This window comes from Emys orbicularis, chromosome 1, assembly GCF_028017835.1.
Source record: "Emys orbicularis isolate rEmyOrb1 chromosome 1, rEmyOrb1.hap1, whole genome shotgun sequence".
NCBI lineage: Eukaryota > Metazoa > Chordata > Testudines > Emydidae > Emys > Emys orbicularis.
The window spans coordinates 116,779,957-116,801,248 of record NC_088683.1 but is presented as its reverse complement, the minus strand read 5'-3'; the positions used below and the strand labels follow the sequence as shown (position 1 = coordinate 116,801,248).

General features: G+C 43.0%; 1 protein-coding gene across 1 annotated transcript in view; it reads right to left on the bottom strand.

The window, feature by feature from the left end:
• Window positions 1-21,292, bottom strand: part of ERC1 (ELKS/RAB6-interacting/CAST family member 1) — a 569,800-nt gene that overhangs the window by 527,584 nt on the left and 20,924 nt on the right. Inside the window, exon 2 of the mRNA XM_065406940.1 lies at window positions 9,989-10,824. Within this exon, the coding sequence (XP_065263012.1) occupies window positions 9,989-10,657 (669 nt within the window). The 5' untranslated portion in view covers window positions 10,658-10,824. The remainder of the gene's footprint in view (window positions 1-9,988; window positions 10,825-21,292) is intronic.

The following is a 21,292-nucleotide window of genomic DNA, read 5'->3' as shown; positions in this document are numbered from 1 at the left end:
AAGAGCTGTCAACTAAATTCTTTTGCTACCTAACCCTTACTTTACTTAGACATACATTTCTACGAGAATTTTTCTCTTTTTACTAATCCCTCCAGAGTTGCCTAAACCTTAATCAGGCCCTTTTCTTTATGTCCTATTACCCGGCAAATAAAGTTCCATCTCATTTCCTTATTCATTTTTATTAAGATTCTAGGGACTGTGTAGCATTTCAGCTGGCTTTTCAGCTGTACCTTCTTCATTTCAACCAAACTTTTAGTAATATGCAAATGTGGCCTCATATATTATTATTATTGCAAATGTGAGCTCATGTATCCCTTAACATTGCCATAAAAAGTCTTGCAACTTATAACAATGGGACCCAAATACTTACATGTATGAGTGATATTTCTTCAGACTTTTGCCACTGACACTCAGTTAGCCATTGCCTGTCAGTCCCCTCTGCAAACACCTCTCCCTTTTCTATTTTATTCACGATTGTGGAAATGACCTACTGCATAGTGCATCCCTGTACAAATACACAATCCCTTGGACGTATTAGCTATTAAACTAGTACAGCACTTAATCTTAGCCAAAAGGCTTATGCTGAGCCTCTGTGCACTGTGTTTAGTAAGCCACAATAGGAATTAGGTCTGCTCCAATCTCTAGCGTAGCACAATCTTGAAGACTCCAAGATTTAGAACATCCAAACTTCAGTGAGGGTTAAAACATCCATTAAAACTGAGGATAATAGTATAGCAAGGGTCAGTACGGAGGTTGGATTTAATATCCATATGAATACTTTGACCTCCACCACTCTCTGCCTAATAACTTTCACAAATTGAAGGAGAAAACATGAGCTTGTTTACTAGTATAAACTGAGTACCAGCCAACAAAACTGGGACAGTTGCCTAAAGTAGGGGACTACTGACAAATACCAGCACCATTTCTTCTCATCTATTAAAGATTACTAGAAAAATATGGTGGTTTTGCCATCCTTCCCCATGCAATCTTTGCCCATTTAGGATGACTTGAGGTTACAGTATCTTCAGGAGGGGCCATGTATAAAATTTTCATGTTTACTCAGTCAGATGCAACACACTGAGGAAACAACATATATATTTCCCACCTACTCCATCCTGCTATGTTTAAAAGAACACTCAGGTTGTAAAATCAAGCACTCAGAAGTTAGGAAATGCCAGAATTAAAGTCACCTGTGCAACCTCAATTTACCTCCTCTGCGCACGTGCATTATGATACTGTCTTTAATATGACCACATACATACTATTTTCTCCACAGGACCCCACCTCATTCCATGTACAGGATAGACTGTGCTCAATGAATAAGCAGATCTTCAGTATTTCCTTTTATGTCATTTTTTAATGTGTAGCCCCCCCAGGCCTTATTTACCACACACCATCCAAACCCATAAAAAAAAAAAAAAAAAAAAAAGAAGAAGAACAGCACACTTTGATGGTAAGGTAGAAAAAGGATATTTCCTGGAGTGATTTTAAAGGGTTTTTTGTCTCATGAAGGCATTCAAAACCAGATTTAAATCCAAAACCAGAGTTTTAAGAATCTTAGAGGAGTAGTTAGCACAGTCACCGTAAGGAACCTGACATCCTGATGTGATGAAATCCTTCTACATACTCTGGAGAATGCTGGAAGAAAACTGCTGCTGCTATCTACACCCTGAGTATACCAGCTGGCAGACCAAGAGATAAATCAAGGTTGAGGCATTCTGTGGGAAGGCTAGAAGTGTCTGGTAATGGGAATGTACTTCCTTCCTTACACCAATGGGAGAATCTTTCACAAACTCAGGTGGAAATTCTTCCTGCAAACCAGCATGGAACTGATCACCCTATTTTAAAAATGTGTGTCCTTCACACATTCCCTCTCAAAAGCCAGGCTTTTAGACCTTCGTTGATTCTTTATTATCCTGGACATGAGGGCATAGGAGGTAATGCATACAGGATGGAGTTTGGCCCAATTTGGAAGAGAGCATTAGTAGCTACGGTCTTTGTTCTCTTTTCCTGGAGAAAAATTTGGGGACTTTGTTGTTTGGTATAATGTGAGTAAACCCAGCAATGGCATTCCCAAGGAAACTCCCAGCTGATGGAAGATCTCTGGTTGAAGGAACCATTCTCTGTGGTCTAGCTTGCTCATGCTTAACAAGCTAGTTCTGATGTTTTCTCATTTATGCTGAATGTGCACTATGAATTCTTTATTCACCTCATTTCTTTCTGTAGAGAGGCAGACCTGATCCCTACCTGCTTGTTGACAAAAGATATAGCATTTTCCATCATAATCAGCACTGCGCTGCTGGGGAGAAAGTCCACCAGTAAGCACAGGACACATAGATGATCACTCAGTTCCACCTAATTAATACTGTGATATTTTCTGTCCCCAACCACATTCCCTGAATTGACCTGCTCTTAACACAGGCTCCCCAGCATTATACGTTGTCAATGATGGTGGACACATATGGGATCCTTTATGGCTTGCCCTCCTATGAAATTTTCTTTACCAGTGAAAAAAGTGCATCAGCATTCAAAGCAGGGTGGACTCATACAATAAATAGGACAGAGGTTTGTAGTGGTCTCATAATGCTAGGACCACTGCAAAATAGCTATGCAAGATATCACCGTGCCTAGGACATTCATAAGGGCTGATAGCAACATCCTGTGGGAGCCAAAAATTTATTGGACTACTTTCCTCCATTAGAGTTTAAGAACCACAGCAATGGCATTCCTGACATCTTCTCTTATGGGGAGACAAAACACAATGAATCTTGGAAAACTGATTAGCACTTTTTCTTGAATCCTGTTTTTCTCTAGTTTTCATAAGATAGGAAATTTGGCAGACCATTGTTCCATTCTCTTCAACACACACCGGTTTGACCTTGAAGAGGTGCTAAGTAAAGAGAGGGACCAAAGCTATAGTTTCCCCCACCATGCCTCCCTTTACATGGATGTAGAGACAGGTCAACCCCCATGAGGGGATGGCTGACTGAAGAACTGGTCCAGAGTAGTGGCACAGGAAGCTGAATGAACAGTCTTCTCTGTTGAAATTGAGAGCTACCTTTGCACTTCTGTCAGTGTAGCTTATGGACAGAGGCTGCTGCCAGGGGATCCTCATGCCCAAGTCAAGATGCAAAAAAGTCAGCATGTCACACAATAACTGATCGGGTCTTGACAGACCAAGCAAGCATACCATCCATTTGGAGCTCAAAGTAACTCAAGGCATCAGCTAATTGCTGTAGGACCAACTGGGGTAGAGTACAAAGAACACTTTGTTTTGGAAAATGATTTCTTTGATTTCACAGTTTTGCATCACTGGATACTGCTGGAAATATGGTAAAGCCTCAATAAACTGCAAGTTCCCTTCAGAAACTTACCCAAATTAAACTGATTTTCCCCCAAAAGGAAAAGAATTTTTTACTTATAATTTCAGGCTCCAAATGCTGGAAGAGAGTTTAAAATGATCGGTTCTCAAGAGTACTCTGACAAAGATCTGCCATGTTCCTGGATCTAAAGGAAGAATTATGTGAAGGGAATTCCAAGGGTAGTCCCTTACATTGTCACAAAGTGACTGATTATTTTAAAGACAGATGCCACAGCAAAAAGACTAGTGGACATCAGGATGGAAAAAGCCAAGGTAGATATCAATGAACAGAAAGCTAACTAGAGGGAGGAGGAAGAGCTATAATACCAATCCAACAGTATGTACCAATGGCAATCAGACTAAACATTAGAAAACTATAATAATAAATTAACCCAAAAGTCATTTGGTACAGCCAGAGTTAGTCCTTTTGTCAGAACAAGGATGCCACTAGCAGCTCAGCTAAACACAGCAGTAGGGACTAGTAACCAAAAAACCTTTAGAGGCTATCAACGAAAAACTAGTTTTTAAAAGGCACTTCAAAAAGATTGAATGAAGGTATGAAAACTAATAGCCAAGAATAGAGAAGTTGATGAAAATGTGAAGACTTTTTAGACTGCTCTTTACATTCTCCAAGTGTTTGCCTCAATAAGGTGAAAGCCCCTTCAGAAACATTCTCATGGTTAAGCTCTCACACAGACATCCAGGGCCCCTAACAACTGGGAGAGGGATAGCTCAGTGGTTCGAGCATTGGCCTGCTAAACCCAGGGTTGTGAGTTCAATCCTTGAGGGGATCATTTAGGGATCTGGGGCAAAAGTCTGTCTGGGGATTGGTCCTGCTTTGAGCAGGGGGTTGGACTAGATGACCTCCTGAGGTCCCTTCCAACCCTGATATTCTATGATTCTATGAATGACAATATATCAAAGTAAAAAGATCCTTTCCAGCAGCCAAACATTCCTTCGGGAGAAACATTCTGTAATTCTTAACATGTACAAGTCACTGTGGAAACAAAAATTTCAGTGCAGGATGTTTGTGAAACTGCAGAACCTGATACCTTATTATTCCACCCCAAGATAGAGATCAGAGATGCCCTTAATAACAGCAGGCTCAAAGTGGGAGCATAAATCTTACATAGCCCACTAGAGCCCCGCTGCATTGAAAATATATTTTTGAGAAGTTGTGTTCAACTCTTGTAATCAGAATACTCTAGCTCCCTCAGCACCAAGCAGAGAAGAGTGATCCCATGCCAAAAACAGGTTTCTGTTATTAGCTCCAAAAATTTCTCCCTCAACATTCAAGCCTTTTTTAACCTTGGAGAAAACTGAGTACTCTCATTTTGGCTTCCAGCAAAGAGAAAAGTTGTTACCTAATTTGAACTGCTTTGGAAACCCTGGCATACAACCTACCATAAGAATTCATGGAAGAATAACTACAGGTGGTATGGTCATCTGGTCCAAATGCCTACCAATGACCCTGTGAGAATCATCTTCGACCTTGACCCAACGAAAGCAAGATGAACACCCCTCCCCCCAGAAGATCTAACACATGATGGTTGGACAACATCAGACCCCTGGCTCAGGACAGAACATAACAGGGGTGCATAATATGTACAAAGGCCTCTTGATTGTCCAAGCAACAGCATGAGAACTAACCAAGGTCTGCGGCTCTCCTCCAAGGTAAATTCTATATTAAATACCATAAAAGCCAGCAATGATTGTGACCTGGAATGGATGTGCCATGTGTTTTCCTGCCAGAAGTCAGAAGTGACTTCTTCTGTATGAAGTGGTGGCTGTGCCGAAAGATAACGTAGCTGAAGTCAACGTACTTAGATCTATGAACAGAGCAGCACAAACAGAGTTTCTGCAGCTGTTACTCACCTGCAGGGGGCTCAAGATTCATACAATACATGAATGAAACTATATTCTCCTATGAAAGAAAAAAAACATCCTGAAGACACCTTAAAGTAAATAGCAAACTGGCAGGCTCTCTATTTACAGAAGTAGATTCAGCTCTCACTTTCGTCTTCTGTCTATCTAGAGTTCACTATAGAAATCGTACCTTTCTTCCAGAAGAAAAATGCCTTTTCAAACCCACTAACTCACAACAGCAGCAGGCATGTTACATCCAGATATGGGGAAAGGTAGACACTGAACAAGCAAATAAACATGCCTGATATGTAACAAAGCAGACAAATTTCCCCATAGAACCTCTTTTCCCTGCACATGGTCACCAAAATCTCTCTCTGGAAGAAATTATACCATAGAAGGTAAGCAACAGTGAAGTATGGATGGACCAGGAGCCAATGTCTTTTACACACATGAGAATACCTCTTAACATGGGGCCTGGCTGTTCTTTCAAGCTTTCAGTCAGGAGATAAAGGCTTTATTTTGATGGAATATTGTATGTTCCGCAAGCTTGAACAACAGTATTCTAGAAATATTTTCATGTTTATAAATTTGTACTGGGAATATTTTTCTATCCCTCAACCTGTAATGTTAAATGCCCCCGTTACCATGAGTACAAATGAACAGGCCTCAAAGGGAAAGAAAAAATTACTAAACTTCAATCCTCTGAAAATGTCCTAGTAACTCTTCTATGAATAAATATGCCATTATTTTAAGAATGGATTGCTTGGGTCCTTCAAGAGCTAGAAGCAAACAAGACCCATCAGAAATCTGGGAATCTCCCATTTCCAAACAATATAAAACTCCCATTTCTATCCTTGCAGTGTTCTAAGATATTAAACCTTAAAATCTGTCATTGGCCCAGGATTGAACAGGGACCATCCCTGGGTCTCAGGACATTGTGAGACTGCAGCATGGAGAAGATTCCACATTTGATGGGAAGGGAAGGAAGGAAATGTTTTGTCAGGTTGAGGGATTTTTTTTTTGTATTATTATGGTGTGAAAGTTTGGAAGGCCCCAACAGAGAGGTACTGATGTATTAGTGGGCAGAGTGCTGGCTAAGTGGTCAAAAGATACAGTACATCATGGTAAATATAATTTATCATATGCATATCAACACTATGTGCAAAAACATACACACAACTTGAACAAACCATGACTGCCAACAGTCAGCAGGCTGAAGAGACAAAAACCTCAGATTTTAAACATTTGATCACTCAAGAAAAATAATTGAAGTTAAGAAGCACTGCATGACCCTTCAAAAACCATCTGTTGATCACACGTGCACTTCAATATCTCGGTTGCACTGACAGACAGTACATCCAGCCTGAAACCTAAAATTTGAAGCTGATTTGAAGCTTCAGAGAAGCATGTGGGTAGCACAAACAGCAAAATATATATATATCTCCACATTTACATGCCTTTTCCAAATTTGGTGCTTAAGGAAAAACAACATTTTAAATAAAACTTATTTTTTCACTGCAAGTATATTATCTGCTTAATGTCTCCATTTGATTGATCCCTAATGTTCCGGAAGAGGCAGCATGCTATCCAACCTACCCACTATTAAACTTTTCTATAAACGTTGTCAAGATTAAGCAATGGTCTAAGACCACCTAACCACATATACATTTCGTAAAGATCAACATGATCATGCTTCCTTACAAAGATTCAGCATTGCTATTTACCGTAACTATGTCAGAGAAAAAAGGAAATCTTAAATTAGAAAATCAATTCTGTTTGACAGAAGTCTAAAGGCCATAGACTTATGGCTTTTTTTTTTTAAACATCTTCTAAAACTAAGGTAATTTAACCATCCCTTATGTTCAAGAAAGATGAGGTGTCAATAAAGGATAACAACATAGTAATAAAAATCTATCCAGGGACAATATAGTATGCATATGAAAATAAAAAAATATACTCATGGTGGGAAGGGCAAGGAGACCTCAAGATAACCGTAAAACGATGGCGTAAGTCAGCCAGTCTTGGCTCCACAAGCAGAGCTGGTGCGTACAGCTGGATTTGTCCTTAACTAGATTCTGTACAAAATTTAAGCTCTACCCCTAACCCACACAGAATCTGAGGGCTTCATTAAGAAGGGTCTGTTGAAATACAAGTGTTGGCATCGAACAAACCAACTTCCGCAAGCTTACTGGAAGATATTTATTAATGCAATGGACAGATCCCAGCTGAACAGATCACAGAAAAATCCCTGGTCCAGAGCCTAAAGAGAGAAATCTGTTTCATTACAGGAAATCCTATTAAACTGATCTTCCTTATAAAAGGTGAAATGACCAACTCCAGAAGGCTATAGAGAATATAATGAATGCAGAGTTTAATTAGGGCATACTGCTATCTGACTATAATCTATTAATTAGCATTCCCAATTTCTACATCTCATTGCATGTTTCACTTTGCTTTTAAATTGCACCCTTCCTTTTTTGGACCAAAGTTATACAATCCTAGCATTGTGATAATAATTACAGTGGGTGCCTAGGGAAGAGAGTCCTGGCAATATCCTTAAGTGTTTAATTAGGGTGCTGGTGAGGGGAAGGAGGGGAGAAATGATGTGGAAAAAATCAGTGTTCTCCAATCTCTACATATGTTCTTTATAGCATAATAATCCACTGATTGTTCCAAAGAATTTGAGTTACTGAACAAGCCAGCCATAGGCTATATGTTGCCTTCAAGATTTTCATAATGAATAGAAGTTCAGAAACATCAAGTCTTGAAATAACTCACTTTAAACCACGCTGACCTAGAAACAGAAAAGAATGCATCTTAGACATATGCCAGTCACCTTATTTTTTGCGGCACTTTCCCCCATACCCACCTTCCAAAGCTAAAACAAGGATTGGATAAAGGAGTGAGTATGCCAGTAGAGCTTCAAGGGTCTAATCACATCTGAAGTAGAGCAAACATTTTCTTTAAAAGATGTGAGATGGATGAAAACTCAATAGGGAAATACCCTGATTGTTGTGAAAAATCAAACCAGATTAGGGATAAACGCTGGGACTGCACACAGGACTAGTTTGCCACGTGAAAAAAAGGGTTTTTCTTAAAGGAGAGGACGGATGGTTCCCCAGCTCAACTGGCTAAAGTAATAGCTAGAAGGTATAAAGGAAAGCAATCAAAGGGGATGGAGGTTATTTGCTCAAAAGGAGGAACAAAGACTTCAGAATTAACATGAGATTCCAAGGAGATACCTCTGGTCTCGCTGGTGTGGATTTAGATGAGAAGCTACACTGAATTCTTTTAACTAGAGAGTGAGAGCTTACTTTAAAGTCCTCGACCTAACCTGTTGTGATAATTAGGCCTACAAATTTACCCTAATTGGAAGCTCAACAGTAAAAAGTAAGTGAAAGTTCATAGTGTCACAATAACCTATAATAAAACTGCTGATGGGAAAAGTTGCAAAAGGGAGACAGGAAGACTGAATTAGAACAAACCAACAGGCCTACAGATATAATTCCGGGACTGTAATTTCTGGTAAACAAGAACAGTGTTAGACTGAAAACCAATTAACCAAAATTAGTATGTAGGAAACCAGGCCTAATTGGTGGACAAAATACGTTCTTAAAAAAAAGAGACTGTTGGAGAAAAATTGGCCACTAAAGTGACCTTCACAATCATGGCTGCCATCTCCACCCCTGCCCTGGGACACCAGTCCTTCATCATCCTGAGAAGTGTCCGCACCAGACGGGGCCAGAGAAAAGGAACCAAATGACATTATCACTTCCACAAACTCCGGCTGAATCCTGAACACCATCTGGGATTGAGACTGTCTCCCCCCACCCTATATATCCTTTTCCTTCCCTACCTTATTTCTTTACTTTCCTATCTCTCTCCTTTTTCATTGCGTCTAACAAGAGTCCAGTTTGTCAGCCAGGACTGTATATTTTACAGCACTACTGTAAGCCTATGACCAGAAAGAGGCAGCTAAAAGCCATACCCTAAACAGCTTGTCTCCCTCACCAACAGAAGTTAGCCCAATAAAAGATATTACTTACCCACCTTGTCTATCTAATGCCTGATCTACACTAGTGGGGGGGTAATAGATCTAACTTACACAACTTCAGCTACGTTCGACATACTTAGATCTACTCACAGCAGTGTCTTCATTGCAGTGAGTCGACAGCTAATGCTCCCCCATCAACTCTGCCTGCGCCTCTCGCTTCGGTGGAGTACCGGAGTTGACGGGAGAGTGCTCGGCGGTCGATTTATCACGTCTAGACTAGAGGCGATAAATCGACCCCCGCTGGATCGATTGCTGCCCGTCGATCCTGCGGGTAATATAGACAAGCCCTCTGAGACTGTCAAACAAATTTCCTTCTAAAATCTCTTTCCAGCTAAAGGAAAAGGGAACAGGGGATGCTGTTAAAATGAAATCCTTATTTAACACTTTACATTTCAAATGCTTTAACTGTTTTTCCTTTTCTGCATCTTTAATAAAAGTGCAAAAGTATTTTTAATTATATGTTAACCATAGTACTAACCAGGCTGAGGCCACTGTATACCAAACCCCAAATCTTGTTTAAAACTGTTTAATGTTGGACAGTGAATGGCTTTTGTTAACACCTCTGGCCCAACAGAACAAACTCTAATACCCCCACAGGTGCAAAATTGATCTTTATGGGTGCCAAAAGAAAAATCTAAATTACTAAAATTCTCTACCACTGATTCACTTTATAGCTGGACAAGTCATTACAAATGAGTAAAACTTACCTGGTTTTCTTCCTGCACCACTCTATACTGCTCCTTCCAAATGGTGATTTTGGAAGCTTCATCTTTTCTCAAGGCTCTCTCCTTCTTTAGCTCGGGACTCCAGAAGGTCTTGATGCTGTTCATGGAGGAGCTCAGCTTGCTTTCTTTCACCTCCACATCCTTGCGCAACAAATCATTTTCTCGTAGCACCTCTTTGAGCTGTGTCTGCAGATCCATTATAGTGTTATCCCTGGCCTGGCGCAGTGAGTGAGGCACAGTGGATGCCATGCTCACTGAAGGGAGGTGGTGGTCTCCAAATGCAATAGTATCACTGGCAACCCCACTACTGGCAATATTGGGGCTGCTACCCATAGCAGTCATCCTAACACCATAAGGCAGCCGCCCCCCGGATCGGCCAAGAGTCATGGTGCTTTTAGGGGTGTCGGCACCCACGTTCTCATGGTCACTTAGATACATAGGGCCAGATGTTGCATAGGCAGCATTTAAGGACTGAATATTTTCCATGGAAAGCGTTTTCCCACTCCCACCCCCAGCACTGCTTCCAGAGCTCCCACCTGTGCTGTTGGTTCGACGATGACCCAAGCGCGGTGATCTTGGCAACCTTGGTGAACGCCCAGGACTCTGGTTGCTTGGTTCAACCTTACCAACTGACCGAGCACTTCCATACATGATTGAACTGGTGGCGTGAGGTGACTATATAGGTATCAAGCAGGAATGAGATAGAGATACTGTGAGGTTTTCTTATGGCTGCAAGTCAGCTTAAGGCCAATCACAATTTATAATAGATCCAGTTGTCCATTTCTGAAGTCACGTACTCATGGTGTTTGAGATCATATCTGTATCAATTAAAAAAAACATATTCAATACCCAATATCTCAAAAAAACAAAAACAAACAAAAAAAAACCACCCTCCATTTTGACCCACCCCAAGTGGAAAGTGTCCTCTATTAGTTACTTCCCAATTTCTCCATAATACTTCCAGCTGTCAAAAATGCAATTTTTCAAAACCTCAAGAATCAAACTTAAAGTGAGTTTTACGATTATAGGCTCTTTCTCTACGCTGTTGTCACTGAAAAATGACAAACCCAACAGAGACGCCTCCATCTTTTTTCAGATCATTTATTTTCCTATGGCCATGGTCTAAACTCCAAAAGAACAACCTAATTTTTTCCCCCTTTCAAATTGCTCCCCTCCCTCCCTCCCTCCCTAAACTGTAGTTTGTCAGGAAACTCAATTTCATAAACAAACTTGAACCCATTCAACGTGTATGAATCTTTCCCAGGCAAGTGCCTCAGCTTTTGCAACTTGAGATTTCATTTAAAAATAAAATCTCTAGACCCCGTGGCTGTAAAAATGATCCTCCAAATATGAACCTAGTGTAAACTAATACAGTGCTGTTTTTCTAAATTCACTTGCAGACAGTTCCAGGGCCTCAGTCACTCCTCAGAGAGGCTTTTCAGTCTACATGGCTGCCATTCAGAACTCTGCAGTCAGCAGTGACACTGACAAGAGTCAGGTCATTGCTGCCAGGGAAGCTCTAAGCAGCAATAGATGCAGGCACTAGAACTATTATGCTGTGAGGATTCCCTCCACAAACAACAAGGCATTATAAGAACAGCAGATCCCCCATTATCATCCTTGGAGCAACTCAGGGAAAGGGGAGAATAAAGACAACAGTGTTCCTTCTTCCTTTCAGCAGCTGTGAGGAGACTGCAGAAAATGTAGGGAGTGCAGACCAAGTTTATCCCACATCTACTAGCCAGGGGCTGATAGAGATGGAGCACCTGAGAAGGGTTCAAGGACAGCACCCTCCTCTTTCCAAACAGATCAAGCGTGGGTAAACTAATTCTCAAGATCCCTTCTAGTCCTACCATTCTATGATTCTCACCTGGACACTGCCCTGCCCTTCCCCTTTCGCCGTATCTTTTGCCAGTATGTTTGGTCCTCTGGCTACAGTGTGTCTCACTAAATATCCAAGTCCTATCCAGGAAGATATGTTTTGTGATGAGGTTGTGTTTCTGGATGACCAGATGGAAGAGACTGATAGGGTAAGTTAAGAGAGAGAATACGGTACTAAAGGAGATGCTTGGATAAATGGAAAGAGAAAAAAAATTATAGGTGAGTTACAAAACATAATATGGGAAAAGATAACAGGGTAAAGGTAGAGAGAAGAAAAAAGAAGGAACATACGCTGAAAACAATGCAAAGAAGATAAACCAGAAACTGTTAAGGGAAAGAAGAAAAACGAGGAGTAAAGGCAGAAAAAGGAACAACAAAAAACAAGAGGCAGTGAATCACATTTTAAAAATAGAAAGTTAAATGACAACGTACAAACAGTATACTGCTGTTTCCTTTACATTTCAGAAGATGCAATAGCACAGGAAATTTTTACCTTGCTCTTTCTAGGGACTGTTTTTCAAGTCCCGTTCACTAACTACTGCTAGCAAAATTGTTAATAGGTGTGAAAGTATTTGTTCACTTGAACCCTATCTAAACAGTTGGCTGATGCACTAAGTTTGGCAATAACATTGCTAAAGCTTACTTTAAAAGCTCAGGCACAGAAAAGAAGTGAACTAAGTTTATAACACAGTAAGCTATTTGGCTACCAAAACATGGTAGCCCACAGATTTTTTAAGTCAGGAATTAGCGATGGCAAAGCCTTCTTAGTTCACTTATTCCCACATGAGTCAGAGGAGGATTCTTCCCTTTCACAGTAAAGTGTACAGTGTCGTACAATTAGGCTGGACAATTGTCAAGAGACTATGCTCTAGGTCTTGAAATAAAACAGCAAAGTAGCCAATTTCTTTGAACAAGAACTTGACAAAAAATCAGTTTGATTAAGTCCTCACTGTCTGGACTACTAGTTTGTTCATTCCTGTTCTGCCACATTGGATAAGGGCATGCAAATCAGATTGTACTATTTCCAAAACAGTATCTGAAGCACATTCATTGAGGACTTGTCGACATGAGGCTTCAGGAAAATTAATCCAAACTAACTAAAGGTGTGAATTTAAAGCAGATTAATCAAATCACATTAAATATGTGTGGACCCGCTCATTCAGAACTGAAATGGCCTTAATATGGTTCATCTGAGCTATACCTAATTAAGGCCACTTAAGAGTATGCCCACATAGCACACTAAACCCAGGCTCTGACAGATTTAAAAATGTAAAAACCCTTCCATCCACACAGAAAGCAGTCTAACTCGGGCCCACAGACCCTGTTAGGGAGGTGGGTCAGAGCCCAAGTCCTGCTGTGACATGGGACAAAGCCCAGCATTTTGCAGTGTGGATGCAGATCAAGTTCAGGTCACCAGATTCAGGTCTGGAGATTCCACCAACGCGATCTCACAGTTCTATAGAGCGGTTTTCCCCAGCCCTTCCACCCCAAACCTTCCCACTCACTTCAGAAGAAACCACTTGGTTCAAATGTAGCTGCTCAGCATTTAACCCTTCATTTACACACACACACACACACACACACACACACACACACACACACACACACACACACACACACCCTCTCAACTGGAAACTGTTAACCTTTGTGTGTACTACCTATGGCCAACACTAAGAAAAAGTCCTGCATCAAGCATGTTGCTAGCTGGCCAGAACACAGATGGATTCTGGTTAACCTCTGGCACAAAGCGAGAAAGACATTCAATTTCACTAAGAGTACAAGAAATGATCAGATCTACAAAGCTATATTTGAGCAGCTGGTGGTGTTGGGAATTGACCAGACCCCAGAAAAATGCAGAAAGCAAATCAAGTGGCTGAAGACAAACCATTGCAAAGTCAAAAATGCTAAGAGCACCTCTGAAATATCCATCTTCCTGTCCCTTTCACAAAGAAATTGATGGGGTACTGGGAATTGTAACAAGCAGTGGGCCCACAGTGAGGCATGACAATCTGCTGAGCAAGGATGGCACCCTTATGATCCCCGAGACACAGACACTGCCAGAGGACAGCCGTCAGATGCAGTGCAAGAGGTGACACTGGTGCTGAGACCAGTAACTAAATAGCTATGCAGCCGGAGCAGCTACAGCAAATCCTGGGTCTGTAGTAGGAGGTGCTGTTTGAGGACGGCCCTGGGCAGTGGCCCACTACAGAACAGGCATCAGGAACAAGCACTAGAACCGGAGCCTGGTAAGTTTCTGCCACTCTGTTGTTTCTTATTGATATATGGATGGGATAGATTTCCAGCTTATGGCCCTATTAAGTTATTAATGAAAACCAGAGTGCTGCTGTGCTTCTGTTCAGGGTGGAAGCCACACCATTCCCCTAGCATTCCCCCCGCTTTTCCTCCCAACACCATGTGGGATTCAAAATGGACACAATAAAAAGAAGAAAAAAATTAATCAAGGAGTTATGAAATATTTTACTTGTTACTCTGATTGTTATAAGTTGGGCTCCACAAATAACAGCAGTCTAATAATATAGCACACCTCAAAAATCAGCCACTCCCATATTTGCCCAGAATGCCTATAAACTGAGTCCCAAAACAACTTGGCTGTTAGGAGTCCAAACAAAACCGGAGTGTGAGTCCAAATTAGGCTTGGTCTACACTAACCCCCCAAATCGAACTAAGGTACGCAACTTCAGCTACGTGAATAACGTAGCTGAAGTTCGAAGTACCTTAGTTCGAACTTACCTAGGTCCACACGCGGAAGGCAGGCTCCCCCGTCGACTCCGCGGTACTCCTCTCGCCGAGCAGGAGTACCGCAGTCGACGGCGAGCACTTCCGGGTTCGACTTATCGCGTCCAGACAAGACGCGATAAGTCAAACCCAGAAGTTCGATTGCCGGCCGCCGAACTAGCGGCTGGGTATAGACGTACCCTTAGAGAAGAGGATGGCTGGCTGGCTGTATTAGGAGTCCCCATGGCTGGCAGTCAGTCAGGTTTGCACAGAGATGCAAGATGCTAGTAAGGAGGCTGTACTGCATGTCCATGCTAAATCAGCATCTTACTGATTTTACCATGAATTTTCAACCATTGCTGGCTGGTGATACAAGCATACTTCTAAAGGAGTAGGAACTCCAGACGCTCAGTTACTTTCCAGGGCAGGGCATACTTTCAGGGCCACCTCTGCAACTCATGAGCCCCCTCCATTCCAAGATGTGTTGGTCAGTCAATAGATGCCTAAATATCTCCTTAGCATAGATGGATGGCTGTCCTCCCCTGGCATGGAAGAAGTAGTTCACGTTTCTAGTTTGGGACCACCACAATATCAATGTTCTCCAGAACTTGTCCTGTCTGAAAGTAAGTATTGAAAAAACAGAGCTAGTGACTGGACCCCTCATAAGTCCCTCCCAACCCCCAGAAAAGAGAAAAGGAATGTTGTGACAGTGTGCTGAGAGCCAGCAGCTGACCGAGCACTCTGGTCATTTAGACACTAACTAGTTCCTCCAGAAAAGCCGTGATTGGGAATAGACAACCTAATTACCTAATCAGACTGTTGGTTGATGAGCATAAGAACATAAGAACAGCCGTACCGGGTCAGACCAAAGGTCCATCTAGCCCAGTATCCTGTCTACTGACAGTGGCCAATGCCAGGTGCCCCAGAGGGAGTGGACCTAACAGGCAATGATCAAGTGATCTCTCTCCTGCCATCCATCTCCATCCTCTGACAAACAGAGGCTAGGGACACCATTCCTTACCCATCCTGGCTACTAGCCATTAATGGACTTAACCACCATGAATTTATCCAGTTCTCTTTTAAACGCTGTTATAGTCCTAGCCTTCACAACCTCCCAGGTAAGGAGTTCCACAAGTTGACTGTGCGCTGCGTGAAGAAGAACTTCCTTGTATTTGTTTTAAACCTGCTGCCTATTAATTTCATTTGGTGACCCCTAGTTCTTGTATTATGGAAATAAGTAAATAACTTTTCCTTATACACTTTCTCCACATCACTCATGATTTTATATACCTCTATCATATCCCCCCTTAGTCTCCTCTTTTCCAAGCTGAAGAGTCCTAGCCTCTTTAATCTCTCCTCATATGGGACCCGTTCCAAACCCCTAATCATTTTAGTTGCCCTTTTCTGAACATTTTCTAGTGCCAGTATAGGCAAAGGGGCTAATTATCCCATCAACTGAGAAGGTAGTTAAAAAGCACAGGAAGGACATCTAAAGGAGGAGAGAGGGGCTAGGAGAACCCAGGGGAAGTCAGGTCTCTGGCTGATGAGATCACTTCCTCTCCCTGGAGAAAGGGCTGAGGTTGAAGGACACTGTAAGCAGAAGTGCTGCACGCAGATTGTGAGGGTGCCTTTGTGGTGGCAACATAAATAAAAACTCAGAGGTGTTGACAATCAAGAGGCATCCATGGCTATCTGGTAATGACCCCCCACCGGGAGAGGAGCTTGCCCAGTTACAGATGTTGAAATCATTTCAACGTTTTGTACATGTATCTCACCATGATGTGCGAAGGCTTTCAGTGCTGGTCCACAGGACATGGGAAGTGGCTACTGTTTTGTACGTGAAGAAAATAAAGCCAGATAATAAAAGTATTATGTTTTCACCTTGAGTGAAAGCAGCCCCTTTGACAGAGTAGAAAATGTAAAAAAAATTTCCACTGTCAATAATGTGCTTTCTTTTTCCTTTCAAGGCACTTTGCACAGGAAAAACATGCCACCAGCAGCCTGGGGGAAATTCACCTATTGCAGGCAAGGAGAAAGAGTCCAAGATGAGTTGATGGAAGAGATTCTAGATAAAATGAATCAGCAGCTAGAGTTCCAGAAGAATAAGGATGCAAGAAGGGTGGAAAGAGAGAGAACAGCTGCACAGCATGAGGAGAGACCGATGGAAAAATTCAGGGAGCATGACTGCAGGTTGAAAAAGGAAGACAGAGTGCAGCAGAAGGATCTGTTCGGGCAATTATTTGAGCTCCTGACTACTAAACTGCAGGCTCCACTGCTACCTTCTGCTCCTGTGCCAGCCCCATGCCCTGAGTCCCTGCCATGCTATCGTGCCCTGTAGATTATATAGCCTTTGGACAATTCAGTGGTTGGATAGACCATGTCACAGCCAAAGAACAGTACCACTTGGAACAGACATATGCACCTCCTGTGCATTCATCCACTCCAGGTCCCATATATAAGACACACCAGAAAGGACAAGGAGAACCAAGACAGGGGACACCCAGAAATAGCTGGCCATGTCATTTGGTAACATACACCTTTAACTGTTTTGACACTGAGTTTGGTTACTGTGTTATATATTTTGATGGTAGCTGGTCTCCCTTTCTTGTTCTTACACTGCTATGTAAATACATGTGTAAAATAAAAAGTGCTGAATTTGCACAGACAGCTACAATAGCAAGTTTTATTATACATAACATTAAAAGTGACAATCTTTAGTAAATGTAATCATATGCCTATTCTTTAGAAGTGTCATACTAAAAATTGTCATTATGGTAATCCATAAACTGTAATCTTAAGTACATAGCTAGTATTTACAAAATGCAGAACATCTCCATACAATTCAGAAAAAGTGTTTGCAAAATTTGTAATACATAATACCAGCACATTTTTTTAAAAGTCCATGGGTTCCCCACATCCATACACAGCACAACTGCAAATACCATTTCATTCCCCGCATGCATGGGATCATGCACACCCATTATGTTGGTGCACAAAGCACCTCTGATTTCCATTGCGCATGTGGATCCAGCACCAGTGATTACAGGCACACTGTCTGGCTGTAAGTACCAGTTCAGAAATCCAGCACTATCTTGAGTCCGCTCCTGGCAAACAGGAACACACCAGGCCACAATACTGCAGACTGTACTGACAACACTGGCATACAAGTGGTTTTGAAGGCAGCAACAACGGGGTGTCATTCTGCCAAATGCCCATCGCACAGCTACTGTGTGCGTAGCTGAACCTTCTTTTGCTAAATTGTCTGAAATTAGGGTATGGTTTCATAAGCCGTGGCAACAGAGGGTAAGCAGGGTCCCCTAGAATAACAGCGGGGACAGTGACTCCATCTATAACCATATCATTTGGTGGGAATTACGTTTCAGCTAGTCCATGAAGGTAAAGTCCTGATCTCCAGAACACCCAATGCATCCTATGTTAGTGCCCATGAATTTGCCCCTATGGTCAACCAAGGACTGCATAATGATGAATATAGTACTCTTTATAGTTTATGTGCTTCTTGCCAAGGGCAAACTATAGGCACATCAGTTCAGTCAGTCAATGGCCCTGGTGTAGTTTGCAAAATCCCTTCTCTGAAAGCCACCAAGTGTTCAGGAACATTTATAATGCCCTCCACTTCTGGGTACATAACAATCCTGATCGCCTCACAAACCTCTGCCACAATAACCCCCACAGTTGGTTTGCCAACTCCAAACTAGTTAAAACAGGGCCTATAGCAGAGGTGGGCAAACTACCGCGTTCAGGCCACATCCAGCCCGCGGGACAGTCCTGCCCGGCCCCTGAGCTCCTGGCCCGGGAGGCTAGCCCCGGGCCCCTCCCCCACTGCTCCCCCTCCCCTGCAGCCACGGGGCCAGGGGGTTGGATAAAGGGCAGGAGGTCCCGGGGGGCAGTCAGGGGACAGGGAGCGGTTGGATGGGGCAGAGGTTCGGGGGGGGGGGCGGTCAGGGGACGGGGAACAGGGGGCAGTTGGATAGGGCAGAGGTTCGGGGGGGGCAGGGGACGGGGAACAGGGGGAGTTAGATAGCGGATGGGATCCCAGGGGGCAGTTAGGGGCAGAGGTCCCAGGAGGGGGCGGTCAGGGACAAGGAGTGGGGGGGTTGTATGGGTGTTGTGTTCTGAGGAGGGCAGTCAGGGGGCAGGAGAGGTCGGATAGGGGGCAGGGGCCGGGCTGTTTGGGGAGGCACAGCCTTCCCTACCTGGCCCTCCATACAGTTTCGCAACCCCGATGTGGCCCTCGGGCCAAAACGTTTGCCCACCCCTGGCCTACAGCATTCTGGGGTAGCCATCTTCCAGATAGCTATAGTGAGCCGCAACTGGAATACCATGGCCTCCCTCATGTAGATGTGGTGCTTGGGGTTGGGGCAAGCTGCTCCAAACCTCAAGGAACATCTGCTTCTTCATATGAAAGTTATGGATCCACTGCTGGTCATCCCAGGTCCGCATAATAATGTGATCCCACCAGTTCGCACTTGTGGCCCTGCTCCAGAAAGGCCAGTCTACACAGGGGAAATCTGTAGCTAAGGCTTAAGCAGTATCAGCTGGATCACAACTGGCATGGCAGTACCCACCTCCGAAAGGTGCCTTTGGTAGGTCAAAAACCTGCCGCTGAAATGTCCATGAGCGCCTCACAGATTCTATGTGTGATTCCAGAAATAGAACTGACAGAGAGATGGGGAAGTTCTTCCAGTGGGTCAGGATCCATGTTAGGCCAGGATTCTGGCTCTGACTGCCAGGAGCATGTGGACACAAAATGGCTCAGCTGGATGTGTTGGCAGGCTAAAACCACACAAAACACTTCCAATCAACTCCTGCAGGAGGGACAGACAAGTTCTCCCACAACGAACCAAGCCCTAGAGCAGGTACAGCTGGTGAGGGGACTAAGAATGCTGGGATATGATGGTATATGCCCACAGAAGCTGAAGTTCTGACTCAACTCTGCATAGTGCAGTATGAACACACCAGCACAGTTGAGAGACCTGAGTTTCCAAAGCAATGTGAATGCCGAAGCGCAGGGTTGGAAACACCAAATCTGCAGGCCTGGGTCATACAGATCTGGGTTTGCTATGCTATGGAGACATACCCTTAGGGCTCATCTACAAAGCGGGTTTAATCTGAAGCTTTTTGATGAGCGTCAGGTAACACACAGCAAATGAGCCGCACCAAAAGTGTGTATATGGAGCACACTTTCCATCTTTCAAATCGCATAGCATGTACACACAACAGCTTGCTGCATACTGAGGACAAGGTATTCTCTGAGCATCCCATGGACCTTTGCTTCACTATTGAGCAGTGTGCATTCTGAGATGTTTCTCGCTGAGAGTTGTGGGATTCAAAGCAAGAAACTAGGCAATCTCATATTTTTTTTAAAATCCCATGTTTCCACTGTCCCCATCCCATACTTTCTTTCTGGGTGGGCTACCCCCTTTTCAAGTTGCTGTTGGTCAGCACGGACCAAACACTGCTCTGCACCACTATGATAGCGATCACAAAATACATAGAGGCTGCTTGGGCTCTATTTAAACTCTGAAAGCCGGATGAATTTGGCTTTGAACTTTCCCCATCACACCACGAAGCAGATGTGGCAGCAATGGCAACAGCTCCTCCAGCAGTAAAAAGATTCAGAAGTGGAGAAAGCAGGACAGGGACCATGAAGAAGAGGACACTGAGCAGTTGATAGTAGAAGACTGGGTCCTGGAGTAACTTCACACCATGCAGCACCATTTCTGGACTCAAGAAACTAGTGTGGTTTGGTGGGAAAGGATTGTTTTGTAGATATCGGATGGCCAGAAGTCACGAGAGAATTTCAGGATGGGAAAGGGGGTTTGGGGGAAGGGGTGGAGTGGGCGGGCTGAGGGTTGAGCCCCCCGCCCCTGGTGCTTGCAGAGTAGGGGAACCCCCCCTATTTACATTAATTCTTATGGGGAAATTGGATTTGCTTAACATCGTTTCACTTAAGGTCGCATTTTTCAGGAACATAACTACAATGTTAAGTGAGGAGTTACTGTACTGTTGCATCAGGTTATAAAGGTTGGTAATTCTCAGGAGATTGTGTCTTTTTGTATGCATGGTATTCCCAAACTGTATTGGGACAGCTGATGGGATTATGTACCTATAAATTGTCACACCACTATAGCACAGAATTTATAAACAGAAAGGGTTATTTCTCCATAGTGCTCCAAGGGTTGGCTGACCACTATGGCAGGTTGCAGGTTACAGACAAATGCAGGGTGGTCTAGAAGGTTCCACAATGCTAGGATCTTTCAGAACTCAGGTTTATTTACATTAATGGAAAAAGGAATATTTGCCCCCAGGATCACTGTGGACATTAATAGTTCGGAGGTTGCTCCAGTTATCTTAGGAGACACAAATTAACTTCTGCTTCCCTGGTTAATGAAGCCAGTCTCAGGCCACTTGGACGGAAGGAATTTTTTTCTACTGACTCAGCAGGTGCACAGTAGTAGTGGAGTGTGCATTTGGCTGTTTGAAAGGAAAGTGGTACTGTTAGTAGAAGAGATTGGAATGTGTTTTTTTCCCCCGTTTTTTCCAACCAATATAGCAATGTTACATTTTAATTGCACCAATAATAAAATAATTTTTAGTACGAAACAATACGTTTTAAAACAAATCTATTAACTAAACTGTAAACAAACC